The sequence below is a fragment of the Dendropsophus ebraccatus genome, chromosome 5, assembly GCF_027789765.1.
Source record: "Dendropsophus ebraccatus isolate aDenEbr1 chromosome 5, aDenEbr1.pat, whole genome shotgun sequence".
NCBI classification, from domain to species: domain Eukaryota; kingdom Metazoa; phylum Chordata; class Amphibia; order Anura; family Hylidae; genus Dendropsophus; species Dendropsophus ebraccatus.
Genome location: NC_091458.1, coordinates 104,138,896 through 104,161,827, shown reverse-complemented (window position 1 = coordinate 104,161,827; position 22,932 = coordinate 104,138,896). Strand labels below are relative to the sequence as shown.

Sequence of the window (22,932 nt, the reverse complement as noted above, 5' to 3'; positions counted from 1 at the left end):
TGTTTCCATTTTGATACAGCATACGTCATGGCTGTATTTAGGTGGCTTAGAGCACAGAAAGGACTGAAAACCTCCACTCTACACCAGTAATTCTCAGCCTTCTGACAAAAATAATTCCTCTCTTGGAGAAGCCCTTCACATTCCCCATTACAACAATTGCTATTAATGTCTTCTAAGGAACCCCTAACCAGCTACCAAGGCACCTCAGGTCTACGGATGATCAAGTTGTTACTCTTATTAACACTATCATTGCGCCCCTGGCATATGCCAGGAAAAGGGTGCAGATTCTCTCCTTCTCCCCGGTGTACGTCTGCCTTAAAGGGGTACTCCAGCGAAAAGCTTTTTCCCAGTAATTGAAACACATTACAAAGTTATATAACTTTGTAATATGCATCAATCACCTATCTGCCTTTCTTCCCTTTCTTTTCCCCCCTCTATCCCCCACCAGGAAATGAAGTAAACTCATTCTTACCTAGTGACTGTTGACCCCAGGCTGCTCTGTGGCAGCCATTTCGTGACAGTGACATCATCAAGAGGGAGGCGGGTCTAAACCCTGTTAAGCCAGCCCCCCTTTGTCAGATGACTAAGGTTGCCCAGTTCTGATTGGCTGAACAAGATGTAAGCCATCTAACAGTTTTACAGAGTCAGTTAGGCATCACAGCAGACAAAGTGCATCATGGGAAAGCCCAAACCAGGAAGTGAAGAAAAATGAAGACACTAACTGGAGGTTCAGGGACCTGCAAACAGCAGGAAATTCAAACGGAGACAGACTCAGGAGGGATGGTAAAAACTATGTATATGATTGATTGATTGATTGATTGATTGATTGTTTTGTTTTTTTATCAGCACCGGAGTACCTTTTTAACCCCCCCTCTCGACTGATAGGTGGGAAGGGCGGCGTGGCAAGGTGGGGAGGAGGCATGCTCACAGACATAAATCATTATACAAATCTACACCTGCTGGAAACATGTAGATCTGTTGCACAGAGCCTGTGCCAGGCCCATAACTGGCGTACACCTCTTAGTAAATCCAGCCATGAAAAGATGACTGGGCTTTATTTAAGACTAGCATACAAGTACGCTATAAAGTTGATGCATGTAAAAAGTATGTTTACTAGGCATAAAGATAGCACCGTAGATGGGGCTCTTTTATAGCACAGAGGTAGTCTATGGTTATATTACCCACATTTGTCAACACTATCCATTAAAAAATCAACTAAAAATCACTGTAATTGGTTCATTTTATATCTCTATCCTTCTAATCCAGTTTGTCTCCTCTATGAGAAGACCAAAACAAAAACACGGTGGCCTTTTACCAGCAACATCCAGTGATTGAGAGGGCAGACATATTTTGTGTGTCAAGACATAGACCAGGATGTGCAGGGTACCACCATGATTGCAGTGCTGGGGGATTGGACAGGTGAACCTTGTTCGTCCTTGGTTTTAAGCCCCCCTGAGCACATTCTTTTTACTAGCACCATATAACCCCTTTAGCCTGCTGTTGTTCAAAAATATGCTTAGTCCAAATGTAAGGCCGCATCCCTTTTCACAAGAAAAATAGGATATATGATTTTTGTAAGTGGCAACAACATTACTATGTAAATAATATTAATAATAATAATATATTTATTTGTATTGCGCCAACAGATTTAAATGTTGTTACACAAGGCACTGAAGTAGGGACAGGGGATAGGTGGTATCTTGCTTTTCACTTGTTTGCTTCTTTGAGGCCTTTCTATTTTATTTACATGTCTATGCATACGTTTATATGATATTCATAGATACACAATGAAAACTCATCAATAAAAGCCGACGGAAACTGACACAATATAACACCAAAGAAATGAAGCAACAATCCAACCTGAAATCTAGAGATGGACACAGAAGCTTCTGAGGCTGCTCTTACAGCAAGTGGTATCATCTTGAGAGCTGATGTCATGGAATTAAACACAGTGACAACTGTGAAAGCCTGTAATAATTACATTTACATTAGGAAAGAGGAGACATTATTTGTACCATAGCTGCATGCATTTAAGCAGTGTCTGAAATCAACAATCACCACTAACGCTATTGAAACATCTTACAAAAGAATTCCAAATAATCTATTGGAAAAAAAAAAAAATCATAGACATACAGTATGAGACAGTTCATTAGACACATGACATTTCCCAGGACTGGATCCAGCTTTTCCAGGCACCCGGAGTTTAAAGGCAGCCAGCTAATAAGCCGACTGCTGAGCTAACGAATCACTTCACTTCATTAATAATGTAAATTCGCTTATCTCTAGTCACAATTGCAATTTAGGATAATCTACAAAAAAGGATCGCCATTCCTGGTAGTTCCATAGGAAGCTTGGCTAGGATACGGACAGCCGAACCCCTGTGATTCCTCCACAGGAGACCCAGGTAACCTAATTCTAGACCCATTGTAAAAACACAGCTGGCTAGAATAAGTAACCTCAAGCTATGTTCACACACAGTAAAATAAAAGGAGAATACACTGGTAAAATAAGGGGGAAAATACGGCCATTTTTCATATCTAATAATGTGCTACATTAACATCTATGGAAAACAGCCATCTGTACATAAATTGTAAAAAAAAGTTTGTTTTTACCATGTATGCACACAATGGGGGAGATTTATCAAAAGATGGAAAATATACACTGGTATAAACTGCCCTCAGCAACCAATCACAGCGCCTCTTTCACTTTACCAGAGCTGTAAGCTGAGCTGTGATTGGTTGCTGTGGGCAGTTTACACCAGTCTATATTTTACTCCCTTTAATAAATTTCCCCCAATATGACGATGTTCACACAGTTATTTAAAAGCCTATAATTTTTAGTGAAATATACAGCTGTATTTTCAATGTAATAATGTGCTGTATTGAAATCTATGGGGAATTGACAATCCGCGCACACACAGTAATGTTTGTAATCCAGTACAGGCATACAGTCATTATTTATTACATGTTTTAGGGGGTGGAAAAAACCCTGCTTTATACACCTGTTAATTTTTTTTTTCTTTCAGGAGGTGGAGGGCGGGCCGAGAATTATGCTATGTGGGGCTGGTACTCCTAAGGACCTCATTTGTATATGTGCTGTGCATCAAAATGCTCTGAAATGGCTGGACCGACAGAAGAGCTGAAGGGGGATATCGTCAGGTTGCAGTTTGCACAAACCTGCTGACTGTTCCCCTTTAATGGTTGCCTTGACTAAATACATTGTAGCAAATGCTGAGCTGTAAAAAGTATTCTGTCTGTAAGGCTTTTCAGGATATCATCCTATAACTTGTTAGCCTGAAGGGGACTCTAAAGAGCATTGAACTCTGAGTTTTACCTCAGGGACCCTCTGATCTCTGAGAAACCACTAGAATACAGTGGGACTGTAAAAAAGATGCAGATGATGCAGATGCATATCACAATGTAATTTGTACACGTTAGCTTAATAATAGCTTAGGCTGGGTTCACACTGCGTTTTCAGCATCCGTTTAACGGATCCGTTTTTTTTAAACGGTCAAAAAGTAGTTTCAACAGTACTTTATTGTGCGTCAAAAAAAACGCATCTGTTTTGATCTGTTTTTTTTATAATAGAAGTCAATGGAGAAACGGATCAAAAACAAATGCACACAAATGCATCCGTTTTTTGCAATCAGTTTTTTGCAAAAAACTGATCCGTTAAAAGGATGCTGAAAACGCAGTGTGAACCTAGCCTTATCCTGATGATGCCAAGAATAAAAAAAAAAACAAATGTAAAACTTTGATGTCAAAACTTTATAAGCTACAAGCTGTGATGCTTATGGACTTAACCTAATGTACAGATGGAGTATTAATCTAGTACCTACCTGTGGTGCTGTCAGATCATATCCAAGAGCCATATGCAATGTAAAAGTGCATACACTAGCTACCACCACCACTACAGGGGCTATGCCTGATGTGACACTCTGGATATATCCAGCCTTTTCCAGGAGAGCTCTCTCTGCTCCCCTGATGGCTATAAAAGAAGGATGTATTATTAATCATTATTACCTGGTAATACACAATATATCATAACATCTGGGATAATTATATATACTTTTTCATAAATAAGTTGTGTTTTCTTTCAATTATTACCAGCAATGACATGATATCTATTATAAATGGTGACAAGCAATATTCAGTATGTTGTATATGAGGACATCTTTTCATTTTTTCTTTATTATGACCTAATGCGCTGTCCGGTTAAGTACATTTTACATCATGTTAGTCAGGCAAGCCCTAAAAATTCTGATATGTGGGATCTAGATTACAGTTCCCCCAGCGATATTCATACCCCATTGATAAAGGCATTCTGCCAAAACGTGTATCTGGAGTCCTGACGGAATCTCCGCACTGAATCCGTAGTGTAAACGGGCCCTAAAGAATACTAATACTTGAGCTGTGCTTTTTCCACCTCTAGTTCCCATTTGTGTGTTAGCAGTTACAAACCATCATTCATGACATTTGGACATTCATATTTTTAGGTTTTTAAATAATAATGGCTTTCAATTGTTTGGTATTTATTGAGTGGTTAAACTCTTTATTATTGGTGGTAAAACATAAAACAGATAGATTTGGAAGCCTTAAAGAGAAACTACATACAAAACATGCTATTACCTACCTGAAGGGGAAGCAATACCAGTACTGGTGTCTTATGTTTATCTGTGGTGTCGTTTTGTAGTATTTTTTTATCAAAATGAAATATGTAAATTAGCTTGTTGGTGTACTAGGGGGGGGGGGGGGAGTGGATGTTCCTCACCACTGTGCAACCCGTTCACCGGCTTGTTCATCGCCTCCTACTTATTTTATATTTTTATATGCATAAGTAGTGAGGTCCCCCTCCTTAGCTCTGATTTTTATGCTTGCACAGTAACACTAGCTTAGCACTGCACAGGTGTTGTTACTCCTGTGAGATCGGAGAAAATAAGGGCTCATGTGGGTCTGTAAGTAAAAAAATGCAAGTGCTATGGCCTTTTAAACGAAAACGCAAAAACGAAACTGATCACAGCATCAAATCTGCACCATCAAATCTGCTGTGGATCCTGTACGTGTGAACGCACCCTAAGGGATGGGTAAAATATTAACAATAATACAATACAACACAACACAACACTTTCTGCACAAACAGTGCCTACCTTGAATATTGCATGTGAATATTTTCTCCCATGCATACATCTTAATAAATCGAATGTTGGTCAAGATTTCATTCATAACTCGTACTCTTTGATCTGTGATCCCTATGCATTTTTTTCTATAATATGCAGTTAGCCTTGAAGCCAGCATCTAAAAACATATAAAAGACAAATAAAAGAGGACCTTGAATAATAGAATATGGATAAGTTTGAAATTATTTGGACCCCTTGAGATTCCCCCACTTTGTGGGTGCTGTCGCTACATGAGGTCCTAGGTCTTACCGTTACAGTTTTATATATATATATATATATATATATATATATATATATATATATAAATATTTACACATTTAGTCATAAACTGGTATATAATCATACAATAGGTGAGCACAGACACAAATAATCTTACCATTAATGGATAAAATAAGATAAATGCAGCAGATCCTATGAGTGCAGTAGGTCCCAGAAAGAACACAGTGTAGAGAAGTCCTAAGAGTGCAATGAAAGGGCTAGCGGCAAGCATACAACCTATCGAGGCGGCTTCATATAATCGCTGACCATCACTGCTACACATGTTGACTAGCTGAAAGACACAACGATTATCACAATATGTGGCTACTGAGAAATAAGATGCATTGTGATGTATGACATAGCAAAAGAAATGGAAAGATAGTTGGAACAAGTGGATATCGATAAACACACACTGTTTTCATATCATTTAGTTGGTGTATTAAATAACAATATTGTTTTCATAACTTTTAACAGAATGTGTGCTTTTATTTCACAGTACAGATTTTCTTACATTTCAAGTAACATATAGACAACTAATATTTCATATTGTCATATTGTACTTAAAGGAGAAGTTCTGTGAAGATTTTTATTAAAGTATCGTATTGCCCCCCAAAAGTTATACAAATCACCAATATACACTTATTATGGGAAATGCTTATAAAGTGCTTTTTTTCCCTGCACTTACTACTGCATCAAGGCTTCACTTCCTGGATAAAATGGTGATGTCACGACCCGACTCCCAGAGCTGTGCGGGCTGTGGCTGCTGGAGAGGATGGTGGCAGGGGGACACTGAGGGACACAGGGCACTGGAGGGGGACACTAAGCATCTCCCTGCCATCATCCTCTCCAGCAGCCACAGCCCGCACAGCTCTGGGAGTCGGGTCGTGACATCACCATTTTATCCAGTTCTCATTTAAACCCTAGGCTACCCTGGGTGTACCTGTACGTCCTTGGCCGCCTAGGGATGTTTAGAACGGCGCCCCCGCTCTAAACCGCTGCGGTCCCGGGTGCCGATCGTAGCCCGGGATCGTGGCTATTAGCGGGCATGGTCCGATTGCTGTGCCCGCTAATTAAGTAATCAGATGAAGTTGACAGCTGCATTCAATTACTTACTGCAGCCCATCCCTGGTGTCTAGTGGGTTGGATCGCTGCCCCCCCCCCCCCGGGACGTTGTCCTGGAGCAGCAATCCACACATCCGGCTCGGCCCGGGTTCTGCGCCATAATGGCGCAGATCCGAGCTCGACACTCGATTGCTTTCAGCTGCAGCAGCCGGAAGCAATCCAGTGCCTATCTCATTGATCTATGCTGTATAACTATGCAGCATAGATCTCAATGAGAGATCAGTGTGCTTATACTAGAATTCCCAGGGGGCTTCTAGTATATGTGTAAAAATTAAAAAAAAAATTCATTATTAATAAATAAACCCCTCCCCTAATAAAAGTTTGAATCACCCCCCCTTTCCCTATGTTATAAATAAAAATAAAGAATAAAAATAAGTAAACATGTTTGTTATCACCGCGTGCGTAATCGCCCGAATTATTAATTAATCACATTCCTGATCTGGTAAATGGCGTAAGCAAAAGTGCAAAATTGCACATTTTTGGTCGCATCAAATCCAGAAAAATTGTAAAAAAAAGCGATTAAAAAGTCGCATATGCGCAATCAAGGTACCGATAGAAAGTAAAGATCATGGTGCAAAACTGACACCTCACACAGCCCCATAGACCAAAGGGTAAAAGCGCTATAAGCCTGGGAATAGAGCAATTTTAAGGAACATATATTTGTTAACAATGGTTTGAATTTTTTACAAGCCATCACATAATATAAAAGTTATACATGTTACATATCATTGTAATCGTAACGACTTGAGGAACATGCATAACAAGTCAGGTTTTACCCCAGGGCAAGTGGCGTAAAAACAAAAACCCTCCAAATAAAAGAAATGTGGTTTGTTTGTTTTTTCAATTTCACCACACATTGAATTTGCTCAAGTGGGTTTCTAGGTGAAAAAATGCAACTGCTATGGCCTTTTAAGCACAAGGAGGAAAAAACGAAAACGCAAAAATTGAAATTGGCCTGGTCCTCTAAGGGTTACGTACAATATGACAATATGAAATATTAGTTGTCTATATGTTACTTGTAATGTAAGAACATCAGTACTGTGAAATAAAAACACACAATGAAAACACAAAAAAAGTCTACTAAAGATGGATTTCTGTGGGGATAACTAGTAGTGTCCATTAACTGTACGTTTATCTTTTTTTCTTTTTTTATTATGTAGCAGAATACAAATGAGACAGAAGACCTAACGGTTTGGTGCTTTATCTATAAATGGCCACTTTGCATAAGCATTTTGGAGGTTCCATAACAATAAGTTTATCACAGGGAGTCTTGCTGTTGGAACGTCTAGCAATTAGGCTTCGTTCCCACTGAGCAAAACTAGCGGAATTCCGCAGCGGAATTGTCTGCTGCGGAATGCCGTTAGCCTCCCTGAAGCACTGAAGGCTGGGCCCTGAGTGTGAGAAACCTCTCCCCTCTATGACACGGCTTCATTGATTGTAATAGAGCAGCATAACAGAGGGGAGGGGATTTTGTAACGCTAGGGGGGGGGGGCCTCAGACCGAGTCGGTGTGCGGGGAGTGGTCTATTCATATAAAACACTTAAAGCAATGTACGTGATGGTACATTTAAATTTAGACTCACTCTAAACGTAAATCAAATACATTAGTGGTACACTGAATGTTCTCCATCTAGGAGATAACTTACCTCTCCTGTTGAAATATCCTTAGATACTTTAAGTTTTAGGATTTTTCTAAAAGCCAGAGCTAATATTGCTCCTTTTACTCGAATTCCTGTTCTATAATTCATTGTCCAGTTCAGTGAAAAAGACCAAGATCTTACAAGCTCTGCTATAAAAATACCAAATGCTACAAACAGCCCATAAAGCAGATTAGATTCAACTGATTCTGTGTACTCCAGCAATGCACGAATAAAGATAGCCTGCAGGAAAAGATAAAAAGTATAGTCACAAAACATCTCCATAATACAGGCCATAACCTGTCCCTCTAGTATCTACTCTGGTAAAGAAATATCCCTACTTTTTACGTTCAGAAAAATCTTTATTCTAGTCTGAGCACTGAGAAGGTTCTTTCTTTTTCCTATTTGGGGGGTTAGGGGTTTCTCATAGGAATTTGACTCCTAGATTAGGCTAATTTGTTCACTCACATATGTTTTTTAGATATATACAGTGGTGCCTTGGATTACGAGCATAATTCGTTCCCAGACCGTGCTTGTAAGTCAAATCCACTCTTAAAGCAAAGCAAATTTTCCAATAAGAAATCATTGAAATGCAGAAAATTGGTTCCACACCCCAAAAATAATCATTTATTATTCTGAATAACATGTAAAACAAATGAAACAAACATTTAGAAACAGCAGAATATGTGATATTATAAGTTACTGTACAGTAATGGAGAGGATGGGAAACACAAGGGCGGACAGAGACTGCGGGGAGCATAAAGGAATGAGCAGGGCAGATGTGGCCACAGTATAGCAGCACTCTCTGTCCGGGGAGAGAGGGGTAACAGCTACAGTCCTGTCCCCTGATGCAAGCCCCAGCTTGCAGTGGATCTGCTATGATTTGGAAGGTGAGGGACACTACCTTGGTCAGAGTACAGTGCTGTAGACCCTGCTATGCAGACCATACCCCTCCCCCACTTCCCCTCCCACCCAGTACAGGGAGCTCTTAAACCAAGTCACAATTTTGAACTGTGAGCTCTTCTTGCAAAACGCTCTCAATCCAAGTTACTCTTAAACCAAGGTATAGCTGTATAGGGCTGGTCTAACTTTCCACAGTCACAGTCTTTAGGACTCAGACTACCTTTACAGCACACAGTAGCAATACATTCTATATCTTATTTCCAGGCAAACAGAACATGAACTTACAGGACCAATAAAGTTTGCTATCATGGTGATCATCAGAGACAATAAAGACAGCAAGGATCTGGTTCTGCAGAAACGCCATAGCACCCATGTGAGAGATGCTTTCCTCCTCCCATGCTTCTGGAGCTCTGCCTCCCAAAGCCTCTGTAGTCTGGTTATATGGAGAGAAAAAAACATTATTTAGACCCATATTTAGTAACCAAAAAGCATATACACTGCAAACTATATGTATTGCTAGTTTACTTATACTTTTATAGCGTTTCTGAGATACCAGTGTATAAAAAACATAATAAGAGTTCAATTTCGGTAGAGTTAATCTCAAATTGTAGCATCTCCAATAGGAATAGTTCTTAGAGGCAAGTAAAGAGGGCTGTAAATGGATTTGGTTTCCCAAGGGCAAAGGCAATTCTAAATGTAGCAAATATAATAGTATAAATTATGTAAAGATTTTTATTTTTTTTGCTAATACATTGCTTAAATAAATTATAACCATTAAAGGGGTTGTCCAGCGAAAATCTTTTCCTTTCAAATCAACCGGTGTCAAAAAGTTATATAGATTTGTAATTTACTTCTATTAAAAAAATCTTAAGTCTTCCTATACTTATTAGCAGCTGTATGTTATGTAGGAAATGGTGTTTTATTTAAAGCCTGACACAGTGCTCTCTGCTGACATCTCTGGCCAAGACAGGAACTGTCCAGAGTAGGAGAGGTTTTCTATGGGATTGTATGTCATCCAACTGAATTTTTTTTTTAAATGCCATATTTCCACCCATGCCATTTGGATGAATGAAAAATTTTTTTAGATCATACCCTCATGTTGACTTTTTTGTGGCATACTGGATTCTTGGTCCAGGTGAAGTTGCATCCACTATCAAATACACGTAGTGACAGCTTTAATTTATTTTCAATTTTGTACTGTATATCATGCGACTATGACATGTCAGAATGTACGGTAGTTAAAATGACAAACACCTTTTAAAGGTGGCCAATATTCTGAGGAGTTGGGCAGTGAATGTACAGTACCTGTGCTGTCTATCATATATATCATTACCACACATGAAAGTTGCAATACCTATAGTAAAGGCATGTGTTATAATAATATAATAAAAAACTTTGTAATATACCTTATCAGAAAAAAAAAGTTCACTGGCTATGAATTGTAATTTAATCCTCGAACTAGATAGGAGTCTCTGAGGGGAGAGGAGAAAGATGGCAGGGGGAGTGCAGAAAGAGAGAGAGGGGGGGAAAGAAAAGAAAGGAAAGGAAAGGAGGAAGGAAGTCTGCTGACAAATGCCATATACAAGATTTATACTGGCCAGGATAGCTGTTCTTAAAAATTCACCTGGAACGACAGGTATACTTTAAACCAGTGCTTCTCAAATCCAGTCCTCGGGCCTCACCAACAGGTCATGTTCTGAGGATATCCTATACAAAGATCACCTGTGATAATACCTGATGAACTGAGTATAATTATATCACCTGTGAAATACTAAGGAAATACTCAAAACATGACCTGTTGGTGAGGCCTGAGGACTGGAATTGAGAAGCACTGCTTTAAACAGTTCTCCAATATATGTGGAGATTTACTATTTTAACCCAATGATTTCTGCATTGGTAAAGGCTAAGAATATTATTTTCATTTAATTGCACTTATAAATATGCCATTACCTCACTTAACACCTTTTTCATTGTATGAACTCACACAAAGGCTACAAAAGTTCAAGGTTATGTTTTCAACAGATTTATTGGGACATTCATGACTTTTACCACACACTGGACAGGTGCCAGGATGTCAATGTAATCATATGAATAGTACCTTGTGGCCTTACTTACATGATCAGACCTTATTTGTATTTTTAAGAAGACAAACTACTACTCTGACGAAAGTCATAAGCCGTTTTAAAGGGGTACTCTGGTAATTTAAGATTATTTTTATATATATATATATATATATATATATATATATATATATATTACTGCCCCTATAGAACATAATAGGGAGGGGGGGGCATTAGCCTTAAGCAGTGGACCTGAAGACACTGCAGGAGGACCCTGGGAGAGTGTGTACGGTATATAGTAGTGAGAGGGTTACATTACATTTTTATCATGGTTTGTACAAAAATACACAAATAAAAGTACACTGTCACCATTATGGGACAAAAACAAACAAAGAAAAAAAATTAGGAAAACAAACTTATGTTTTTTTTTTATAAAGTTGGAGATCTTTTCCACAAGTGGATGCGCCAAATATTCTAGAGAAATCCACATTAATATATTTATTTTTGGCACGCATGCAGACAACTATGTGTACAAAAAATCTAGAAGAGACCACCAGAAACTGGTGGGGACAGAATTATGGATGTCAGCCAACTGTCATAGTAATTTGCCTCCATTTCACATCAGAGCTTTTAATGGGGATTTTGCTCTGCTATTTCAACACTACGTGACTACTGGTATGAAGGATTATAACGGTTAGAACTTGTTATTTTATACCAAGCATTACTGAAATATTAGGAGTTTATATGACAGTTAAAATATTTTTGTAGCATAAGTACAAAGACAACTAGGTTTTGGAAATGTTGATTTAAAAGAAGAGAACAGAATGAAAGATCAGAGCCAAATGGAAGCTGTCTGGTTTCCTAGCATAAGAAACAAAAACAGAACAGTGGACACAACAACAATATAGGTTGTACATTTATCACTAAAAAAGTAGGAGTTTGCCAGTTATCATGTTATGTGTAACCAGCAAAACAATAGGTTACCCCTAAAATTCACTAAGGTTGCTTTAACGAAATATGAAAAAGGGGGGCATTTGTATGCTGGTATTATGACTATATAAACTTAAAGAGTCACTGTCGTATTTTTTTTTTTTTTTGGCAGAAATCAATAGTCCAGGCGATTTTAAGAAACTTTGTAATTGGGTTTATTAGCCAAATCTGCCATTATCTGCATGTAAAAAGCCTTTTCCCAGGTCCCCCCCCTCCTTCCTCTTTTTCATCCACTCTGAAAAATCTGAAAATTGTGACTTGTTGCAGGAGTCGTACCCTGTCTGCTCTAGGGAGAGGGGGGAGGGGGGAGGAGGAAGGAGGAAGGAGGGAGTTAGCCGGCAGCAGAAAGCAGATAACAGAGGATTACAGGGACGGAGCTGGGTGACAGCTGTAATCCGAGCTTAGACAGGTCACTGGTGATGGTCACAGGAGATATCCCGTGAGGGATTTGTAGATTAACTCTTTGTTGTCCTGTTTTGGTCTTTTATTTAGCTCTCTCCATAGGAGAACAATGAAGACAGGGGGGAGAGCTTCAAACTGCTTTTTCATGATAAAAATGCATTTTTCGGATAATAAACCCAATTACAAAGTTTCTTAAAATCGCCTGGACTATTGATTTCTGCAAAAAAAAATTTCACGACAGTGACACTTTAACTGGTAGTGACTCATACTAACTACATCATAGATCCTTATGATGCTCTTAACTTTGGTCATTAGAACCATCATTATGCTAATGGTGACTTGGCTTACTCCAGGTAGCTCCTCGTCATCACAACACAACATATCACTACCAGAAATTCTTACATTGGAATGAAACCCTCAACATCTTTCTCTGTTTTACTCCCCTCTTTCTTCCCTCTTCCCTCTAAGTTTTCTTTGCACATGGTTTAAAGCTAACCAATGGATGGAAGTAATATGTAGACTGTATATATGATAAAGTTTTGTGCGTATTACTTGTTTGTTATCAGATGTTTATCTGTCAATTCTTTATGAACTATTGTACTATTCCATCTCTAAATTGACCTTTGACAGTAAAAATATTTAAACTACTGTATACAGGGGATGTTTGTGTCCTACCAACAATTTTTCAGCAAAATCCAATTGAGAGGGATCTGCTGAATACAGCTAACAGGCGTTGGCATGACTAAAGGTTCTGCACCTATTATAGACTGTGTCTAGTCAAGTGCCTATGATTTTCTCTGAATCCCGGTCATCAATTTTCCTGCTTGGTAGAGAACAATATTTTCAACATATTATTTTCTCTTACAGTAGATGAACGATGCTCAGTAGGGGCCCCAAAGCAAAACAGACAAGAGAATATAAGATCAAGATTATATATAATACCCTTTACTTTTACTTTTTGGGTCATAAGAAACTGGCCAGGGGCCCATAATGGGGCCTTATTGGAGCACAACTTCTAAGATCTCTAATGACCCATGGCAGGCAGACAGACAGAATGACATATAGAACACATATCACTATGTGACAGATTGAACTTTTACCTCCAGCTGTTTACTTCTGACGAGTCTTGTGACGGCAGACCCCAAAGATCACTGACATGAAGTTTAGACTGACTGTAAACCTTTTTGGCAAGTGGAGTGATCCAGTTCAAAGTCATGAAGGAAAAGAAGCCAGCATTATCAATCGGATGTTGGTGACTACAAAATATATTTAAAATTATTACACAGATCCTTGTTATTACAACTCCCTATAGTCCCAGCTAAGATGACAAATTACAATAACAATAACTAAATATTATGATATGTTTATTATGTAAATGTTTAATTCAGTTAACAAGTGCTGGTAACCAAGACAAACACAAACTGTGATGGTTTAGTACCAATTTGTAGGCTGGAGGCGGGGTGGTAGGGGGGCAAAGGCCAGATGTTAGCTATGAAATATATTGTAAATAGGAAACACCATTCTACATATTGTTTTCGCCTTCGGCGTTGTTTTCCCATTTTGTGCCATTTTTGGTCTGGCAGTTTTCAAAATTTCTGTAAATAGTTAAAGTGATAAAGATAAAGATTTCTGTATCATCTGATCCGTGCAGCTGTGCAGATTCTAGCGGTGCCAGCTAGACCTCATATGTGATAGATTGGTGCCCTGGAGGCAGGCCCAACACCCCTAGTGCACTGATATTTCCTCTCCTCAGTGACACATCAGGCTGGGGGGGGGGGACACTTCATTCTGAAGGATGGCGTGTCCCCAAGGGGAGGAGATATGGGTGCACTGGGAATGCTGGGCCCGCCTCCAGTGTACCAAACTATCACATTTGCTTATTTACAAAATAAAGTTCTTGGGATCTGGGTGGCAGTAGGAGGAACCGATGGCACCGCTATAGCCTGCACAGCAGCGACAATCAGATGGTGTGGAAATCTACTCATCTACTGAATCTTGTGGTACATTCGTTTTAAACTTGTAGGACACATCAGGCTAAATATATATTTGCACAATGTGTATACGCTCCGGCCGGGATCCCATAGCAGTAAAGGCAGTGTTCCGATAGCAACAGCGGCCGTGCTTTTATGTAGTGTGGACATAGCCATAGTGTGTATATACTATATATATATATATATATATATATATATAATATATACACACACTATGGCAATATATACACCAGCCAGACAACTATTTTTAGAGCAGAGAGTGGTCGGTAACCTAGACAGCGAACTGTCATGGGAGTGAAGGAGCGGGCATATCCGGGCGGCAAGTTTGCTAAATGAATGAAGGTAGAAAGAAAGCCAGAAAAAATGGCATGCGTGCATGTATGTTGGTGTTTCTTCCCCAAATTCTTCAATAGAAATTGTGATAGAAGAAAAACATGACTTTTAAAGAGAAAAATGCAGGAGATATAAAACACCAAATAAAAAACGCCTATACTAATACACAATCTTGAGAAAAAAGTTAGAAAAAAAACTGTTATGAAACAGAGAAAAAAATGAGGAGGCAGTGTTTGTGGCGTTTTTTCCTTCCCGACAAATGGCAAAGAAAAGTTGTGTCTGTTCATAGCTAATAATAAAACAATGTGTAAGCTGATTAAAAGAAACTGATGTATTTTGCAAAAACAGGTGGCAAATAATGAATATGTTCATTGTTTAGAGGGTAGTAATCCATTACAGCCGTTATGGTGTGTACACTGCCGGCCAATTTCCTATTGGCTTCAATAGAGCACATTAGTATGTTGAAATTACGGCTGCAATTTACCTTAATTTTTGGTGTGTGAACATTGCCTAAGGGATGGCGCCTAAACAGAAAGTCACCGTTCTTCCTATCAAGCTTTTGATTTTAACATTACCTTATAGTAAGATGCTAATAAATGTAATTTATTTGCATTATACACATATTAGTCTGTACACTGTGTAGCCTTAAAGTTTTGTATGACTTCCAGCTATCGCTACAACCCATAAACCAGTGAGACAACACGTAGCTCCCATAAATCAGACTGACACTTAGCAGAGTTACCTGTGAGTGGTACGGAATGGCTTGAGTACAGGCAGGCTGTGCTGATACCTGACGGTAAATTTCTTCTTTGCTGGTGTCTCCATGTTACTTTCAGAGTAGTATAATTATGACGCCTGGTACTGAACCTGTGGGTGAGAAGTGAACAAGCAGTGTGACAGGCTGTCATAACTTCCAATGAAGCGCACCCCCTGGGAGTGTATAAACTACTGTGTCAAGTCATGACACTGCAAAAAGTTTCTAGTAGAGCAGCCTGAAGGGACATTGGACTGTGCCAAAATTAGCCACAATGACTACATTACCCCCTCATACAGCTTCATGTCAACTACTAGTAATAAGCCTATGAACCAGAAGGCTAATACTATACCAAACTTCAAATAAGCAAACTAGCACATACAGTAAAGGTAGAAGAAGCTGACACCAATAACACTGGTAGCTGTTTACTATCAGTGACTTCTAGCAGGGAGCACAGGACCAGGACACTGACACGTACTAACAGGAACTACAACAGCTCACATAATAAAATCCCCCTCTGCTTCCAACCAGCCACAATGTCTAGCAGTTCCCAGTATGTGCCATTCTATATATAATACCACTGAACAAACACAGCCCAGCTGACAGGTGGTACTGTGAACTTTAATACACCATGCTGAGGGGTTATTCAAGTCAGTAGACACTGAAAAAACTGTGTGCTTCAATTACAGTCAACTCTACCTTACAGTCTCTGTCAAATTATTTATTCATTTTAAAATACTTAAGATAAGATTTTAAGTAGGTAAGAGTTAAAAAAAAAAAATTAAATTGACAGTGTCGCCACCTGCTGGCTGTACATTTGTGTATGAACTAGTTTACGTTTCTCCACATAGCTGAACTGGTTCACCGAAAGCAAAGTTTATTGAAAAGGAGTACGGTACCTATAGTAATTGAGTCTCTGCGAGTGTGTAGTCCTATTCCCTGGTCATACTACATGCACAAAAATACATTTTTATTGATAGTTGATATCACTATTACAGTCGGTTTAATGTATCCATATGTATCCTTAAAGGAGACCTGTCACCCCCATGCCGGGACAGAGCCCGGCCGACCCCCCCTGGTGCAGACCCATATACTCACCACTTCCGAGAAGTTCCGCTCCTCGACCCGCTCCTGCCAGTGAGATATCTCTGTCCGAAGCTGTGCGCGCGCTACCCAGAGATGAGTCCGATGCCCATAGAGAGTGACGGCTCCAGAGGGAAAGGCTCCCTTTAATGTATCCGACTTGTCAATTCATTGGGCAGATTGCGCTTGAGAAATCCCATTGAATCAATGGGACAGGCAGAACTTTAAGTGGAATCTGCACTGTGGAATCTTCGCCTATTCTGTAGTGTTCACATACCCTAAGGGTGGGTTCACACTACTGAATCCGCGCTGATAAATTCTTGAAGATTCCGTCGCTCGTTGCCACTTGCGGCGGCACGCATCTCCGCCCATGCCATAGACACCATTCTGTGGTCGGCGGTTACCACCGTCCACCGAAAGAAGTGACATGTCAATTCTTTCGGCGGACAGCGGAATTGTCCCGGCCATAGAATGGTGTCTATGGCACGGGCGGAGATGTGTGCCGCCGAGCGACGGAATCTGCTGGAACTTATCAGCACGGAACTTATCAGTGACACTCCTATGCAGGTGCTGGGAAAAGCTGGATCCAGTCCTGGGAAACTGGGAGAAGTTTCCCAGGACTGGATCCAGCTTTTCCCAGAACCCGGGGAGGAGCAGCACGGAGCAGCAGTCAGTTAAAAGGCAGCAGCCGGCTGATGCGCTGATAACAAAGCACTTTGCTTCATTATTAAGGCTCTATTCCACGGGCTGACTCTGAGGAGCAAAGGAGCGCTGTCAGAGCTTGTTTGCTCCTTGTTCTCTGCTCGCTGCTGCCGCTATTACACGCGGCGGCAGCGAGCGGGTGAGTCCGGGGAGGGCCAGGGGAGCTGCCCGGGTGATCACTGATCGTCCGGGCAGCCCTTAGGATATAGTGGCAGTCTGCTGCCGCCGCTCCTATTCCACATAGTGACGGCAGCAGATCACTGCTATATAAGTCGTTTGTCTTTCAACAAGTTGAAAGACAAACGACTTTAATGATCAGCCGACTGATCGTTGCCTCCTATTACACGGGACGATTATCGGCTGTAACGGCTGATATCGGCTGAATACGGACAATAATCGTTCCGTGGAATAGGGCCTTTACTGTAAATTTGCTCATCTGTAACCCCCACCAATCAAAACTTCTGATTTGTTAGATGTTTCTTAAAGAGACAGGTACTCTTTAAATACCATATTTTTTGCTTTAAAAGACACACTTTTTAGCAAGAAAATAATTCAAAAGTGCCTGCATCTTGAAAGCTAAAGGACCTGCAGGATCTTTTATGATGTTACAGTCATGTGATTAACCACATGACTGGGAGAAGGGCTCCCCATGGATACTGTAAGTAGGGACAATCTGTATTAAATTTGTGTGTGTCTGTATGAAGCAGAGCTGTTTGTTTATGGTGATGTAACAGAGGTCTGTGTCTGTATATTGGCGTAGTAGCAATGTGTGTGTCTGTGGTTATGTTTATGTAGCAAAGCTGTGCATGCTTGATGCAGCAGAGTTGAGTGTGTTTTGTGCATGCTGCAGAGCTGTGTATGTGTGGGTATAATGTACAGTTATGAACAGTGTTAAATGACAAGTACTTTGACCCCTTCACTGCCTTAGACCACCAGGGAAGAGTATTAACTTGAAAAAAAATGTTATGTTTTCAGTTATGCAAACCAGCGGTGCAACTTCTAGTCAGGTGTGTATTTTAAAGAAAAAAATAAAGTAAATGTTGTTTTAATTGATTGTGTTTAAGAACTGCAATTGTGCCTGATACACAACCTTAGAGGGCATTCTCACATTCCGTGATCACAGTCCATGCATGAAAGATGTGCTAAGGACCGGAATCACAGACCTCCCGGCATCATGTGTCCTTATGATGCCAGGAGCTCCAAAACTGTTTAAATGTTCCTGCTACTAATAAGTATTAATAAACTAATACACTCTTTTGTGGGGGGTGACTGTATCATGAAGGAGAGAGAAAGGTACATGCAAAAAGTGTGTCTGAAAACAGAGAAGATAGCAGTACCATCTGTGTCCACCTGTTCTGTTTTAGAAGAATGTGGAAGAACATTTTAGAACATGATGGCAAACAGCAGATGTCTCACTTTGGTGAAAAGGGGGCAAGGAAAATGTTATCACACAAATATCCTACTTTACAAGTTACATGTTTTCATATGTATTTAGTCTTTTTTTATTTGTAAACTAATGAATTATTATCTGTTAATACAAATCTTACTTCTCTGAGAACAAAAGGATCGGCACTGGAAATCCAAAATGTGGAACCCTTTTCTCCCCTAACATAAGCTGTCAGAAGGCCCCCAAACACATAAGGCTGGCTTCACATAACATTTTCTGTTTGCATTTCATTGCTTCCATTTAAGTTGGTTTCATTTTGCTGTTAACAAAAACATTGTCATAAATACAAGGATAAGAAACCGAAGCAGAAGGCGGCAAGTCACCATACAAGTGTGGCTTTATTCAAGGCAAATACCAGTCGTTGGTTCACAGGCAAGGCAATTACTTCTCACGTGTGTCCCACTGAGGCTACGGCCGTTTCACGCTACCGTGCTTCAACTGGCCTCGTAATACCGTAATTCTGTAATACGCAGTATTACAATGCCAGTTGATGTGCAGAAGCGTGAAACGCCTGTGAACCAATGAACGGGATTTGCCTTGAATAAAGCCACACTTGTATGGTGAGTTGCCGCCTTCTGCTTCGGTTTCTTATCTTCGTACATTGGATGGTTTGTTTGCTGAGCACCACCTATAGTGCCATACACGTCATACATGCCAAGACGCACGCAAGCAGCCCACACAACAGCGTATAGGAGAGACAGTGCCAAGCGCTTTATATACTCTATATGAACTGTTAAAACATAGTCATTGTAAGTCAATGGCAAACATTCTGCTGTCATACAGCAGCATCCCTTTTTAGAATTTGTTAACTTAAACATTTGATGCTATGTATTAGTATGCATAGTATTTTGCTCAGTATATTTCAACCAAAACCAGGAGTGGATTGAAAATACAGAAAGGCTATGTTCACACACTGTTGAAATTAAGTGGATGGCCGCTATTTAATGGCAAATAACAACGGCCATTGTTTTAAAACAACAGTAATTATTTGTCATTAAATGGCGGCCATCCACTAAATTTCAACAGTGTGTGAACATGGTAGCAAAATACTGAGCACAGATTTTTTAATAGAAGTAAATTAAAAATCTTTGGCACTTTCTGACACCAGTTGATTTCACAGAAAAAAAATTAACTAAAGAACCCTTTCAAACACAAAAGGATACTTTATAATATGCATCACACTGTAAAAGCCAGAGATCTTTAAAGAGAGGCTAACCAATCAGAAACCCCCACTCTGATTGAACCGAAAGCGGAGGAGTCATACAAAGCTGATTCACACAGTTGATCAGTTGTAAGGCAGTGAGCAAACTAATAAACAGGAAAAGTCCAAATAGCAGGATAATCCGAACTGTAGTTGGAGCTAATGGTGCTCTAGGCACTACCTCTTGACACCCACCACCTAGTGCCATGGAGAGGCAAGAACTTCCAGACTTGTCTTGAAGTAAAATGACCCCTGGTGAGGAGGCCAACCAGAAGACCAATCAATTTAAATATTGGGCATGGTCTGATGGCAATAATAAGAATGGAAACCTTGCTTAAAGGAAATCTGTCAGCATCTGGGCCCTACTTGAGGCACTGACTGTGTGCTGTAGCTGGCAGTGCCCTTGTGAGCATGGTACCTTTTGGTAATTTGTCAGTGGAGCGGATTATGCACGGTCTCTATCTCAAGTCTCCTACTGTAATTGACTCTTCATTATCCACTTTACAGGCAAATTACCAAAAGGCACCATGCTCACTGGGGGCTGCCAGCCACAGCACACTGTCAACACCTCAGGTATGGCTCGGGAACTGACAGATTCCCTTTAAGGGTCATTTACATAGGCCAATAATTGGCCAGGAGTGTTGCAAGAAAAAGTGACAGCAATAAGCCAAGGACGACAAAACGCCTGAACCTCAACTTTTCGTGCCATGTAAAGGCACTGTAAATGAATGCAAATCTCACTGATGTACAAACACATTGGGCCATAAGCCCACAAGGGGCTTCCCTAACTTGTGTTCCCCGATCTAATAAAACGTAACCTTTAATAACTCCTATAAAACATGATGAGCTGTGCTATTAAATAATACTAAGATACGTGAGCTAAAAACACAGATGATAATATCTAAATATCCCTAACGGACCATCAGAAAGATGGTATAGAATATATATATTTTCCATATTATATGGGAGCAGCACTGCCGTTAAAACCAAACACACACACACACTGTCCCCGCAACTAGTTTTGCCCTAAAACGGGCGTCATCAGGCATGGGACAAATGGCAACTGTGCCGTAACGGCAGCCACTCCATTTAAATGCCTGACTGGAGGAAGAAGGACTTGCAAACCTCCTCCTATCAATTTGTGGAGGTCCAATGGATAGGTGGTTTATGTGTAGATGGTGAATAAAATAATCATGCATATTTTGACATAGATTTCTCCTATTTGAAAACAATGTCAAAATAAAACTTATAATAATCTAAGTATAATTCCTCCAAATAAGTCTTCTAATGGAATGTGTGTAGGGACAGAATCTATGTATTTTGCTGCAACAAGAAATAAATGTTAAAGAAAAAGCCGTTCATACTGGCTGTCGAGGTAGGGGGCAGAGGAACGCCCCCAGTGCACCAAAGGAAATCATTTGCAGACTTTAGGAATGAATTGCTGCAAAATTGCAGCACCTAGAAAAATAGGAATACCAGTGCTGCAATTAGGACGTAGGTAACTACAGGGACATATCATCCCCTTTAAAGGGACTCTATACCCACAATCTGCCCCCCCCCCCCCAACCACTCGTACCTTCGGTTAGCTGCTTTTAATCCAAGATCTGTCCTGGGGTGCATTGGGCAGGTGATGCAGCTATTGTCCTAAAAAAAACATCTTTTAAACTTGCAGCCCTGTGTCAAACTGCCGTGACTTAGAGTATCTGTGCCCTAATTTTGCACCACCCCTCCGTCCCTCCTCCCCACCCTCTTCATCATTAGGAATGCTCCAGGCAGTATTTTTCCTATTCCTCTGCAGTGAACATTGCACAGGTGCCTTAACGATTCTGACCATGTGCCATCCTCACACAGCTGATGAATAGGAGAATACCTGCCTGGGGCATTCCTAAGGATGAAGAGGGCGGGGAGGAGGGACAGAGAGGTTGTGCCAGCCTAATGCACAGGCACTCTAGGCCACACCAATTTGACTCAGGGCTGAATGTTTAAAAGTTGTTTTTTAGGACAATAACTGCATCATCTGCCGAACAGACCCCAGGACAGATCTTAGATTAAAAGCAGCTATCTGAAGGTACAAGTGGTTTGGGGTGGGCAGATTGTGGGTACAGAGTCACTTTAAGACATTTTAATCTGTTATTTGGCATTCTTTCTATTATATATAATTTGGGGGGAAATTACTGTAATCCTACAAATAATTTTATTTTGGCTAAGATTCCTATCCATAGAGATAAAAAAGATAAAAAATAGTACCCTTGGGTCCGGGTAGTTTTTATATTATGTTGTGCAGTGTCTGTTGGAGGTATGTACTGGGCAAATCTCCTGATGTATTCTTCCAAGGAATGACACTGTATAGACATACAGTGACACCTGTCTCTCATAAGTGTCCATGTAAAAAATGAAAATACAGTATAACAAATGGTGTAACTATTGTCTCTGCAAATTAAAGTTCTCAACCTAGAGGACCGGACCCAGCCTAGTCAGTGTGTCCCTGGCCAGAGAACCATATAGACTCTAGGTTTAGGCCTTGTAAACAACTAAGTGTGCTGCAAGCAAGATAACGAAAGTGTGACTGCAGCAGACTTGTGCGGCAAACAAGATAACTAAGACTTGTCTGCACCACCGAGACTACATCCACTTTTATTTGCTATAGTTTCTGAGTCAGATCTGGGTCAGATTTAGAGATGAGCAAACCGGGTTCGGGTTCGGATGGACTCGAGTCGGCATTTGATTAGTGGCGGCTGCTGAACTTGGATAAAGCTCTAAGGTTGTCTGGAAAACATGGATACAGCCAATGACTATATCCATGATTTCCACATAGCCTTAGGGCTTTATCCAACTTCAGCAGCCACCGCTAATCAAATGCCGAACGATCGGGTT

General features: G+C 40.3%; 1 protein-coding gene across 3 annotated transcripts in view; it reads right to left on the bottom strand.

Moving 5' to 3' along the window:
- The window catches only part of LOC138792866 (ATP-binding cassette sub-family C member 5-like), a 101,692-nt gene extending 85,902 nt beyond the window's left edge, over nucleotides 1–15,790 (bottom strand). Inside the window, exons 1-8 of one of the 3 annotated variants that reach the window (XM_069970868.1) lie at nucleotides 15,614–15,790; nucleotides 13,648–13,803; nucleotides 9,381–9,528; nucleotides 8,202–8,435; nucleotides 5,553–5,726; nucleotides 5,147–5,294; nucleotides 3,839–3,987; nucleotides 1,861–1,968 (exon numbers count right to left, since the gene is read on the bottom strand). In XM_069970868.1, the coding sequence (XP_069826969.1) occupies nucleotides 1,861–1,968; nucleotides 3,839–3,987; nucleotides 5,147–5,294; nucleotides 5,553–5,726; nucleotides 8,202–8,435; nucleotides 9,381–9,528; nucleotides 13,648–13,803; nucleotides 15,614–15,696 (1,200 nt within the window). In that variant the 5' untranslated portion in view covers nucleotides 15,697–15,790. Of the gene's footprint in view, nucleotides 1–472; nucleotides 557–1,860; nucleotides 1,969–3,838; nucleotides 3,988–5,146; nucleotides 5,295–5,552; nucleotides 5,727–8,201; nucleotides 8,436–9,380; nucleotides 9,529–13,647; nucleotides 13,804–15,613 lie in introns of those variants that run through there. The other 2 variants (XM_069970865.1, XM_069970867.1) reach the window with 2 other exon arrangements.
- Between the last annotated feature and the right edge of the window lie 7,142 nt (nucleotides 15,791–22,932).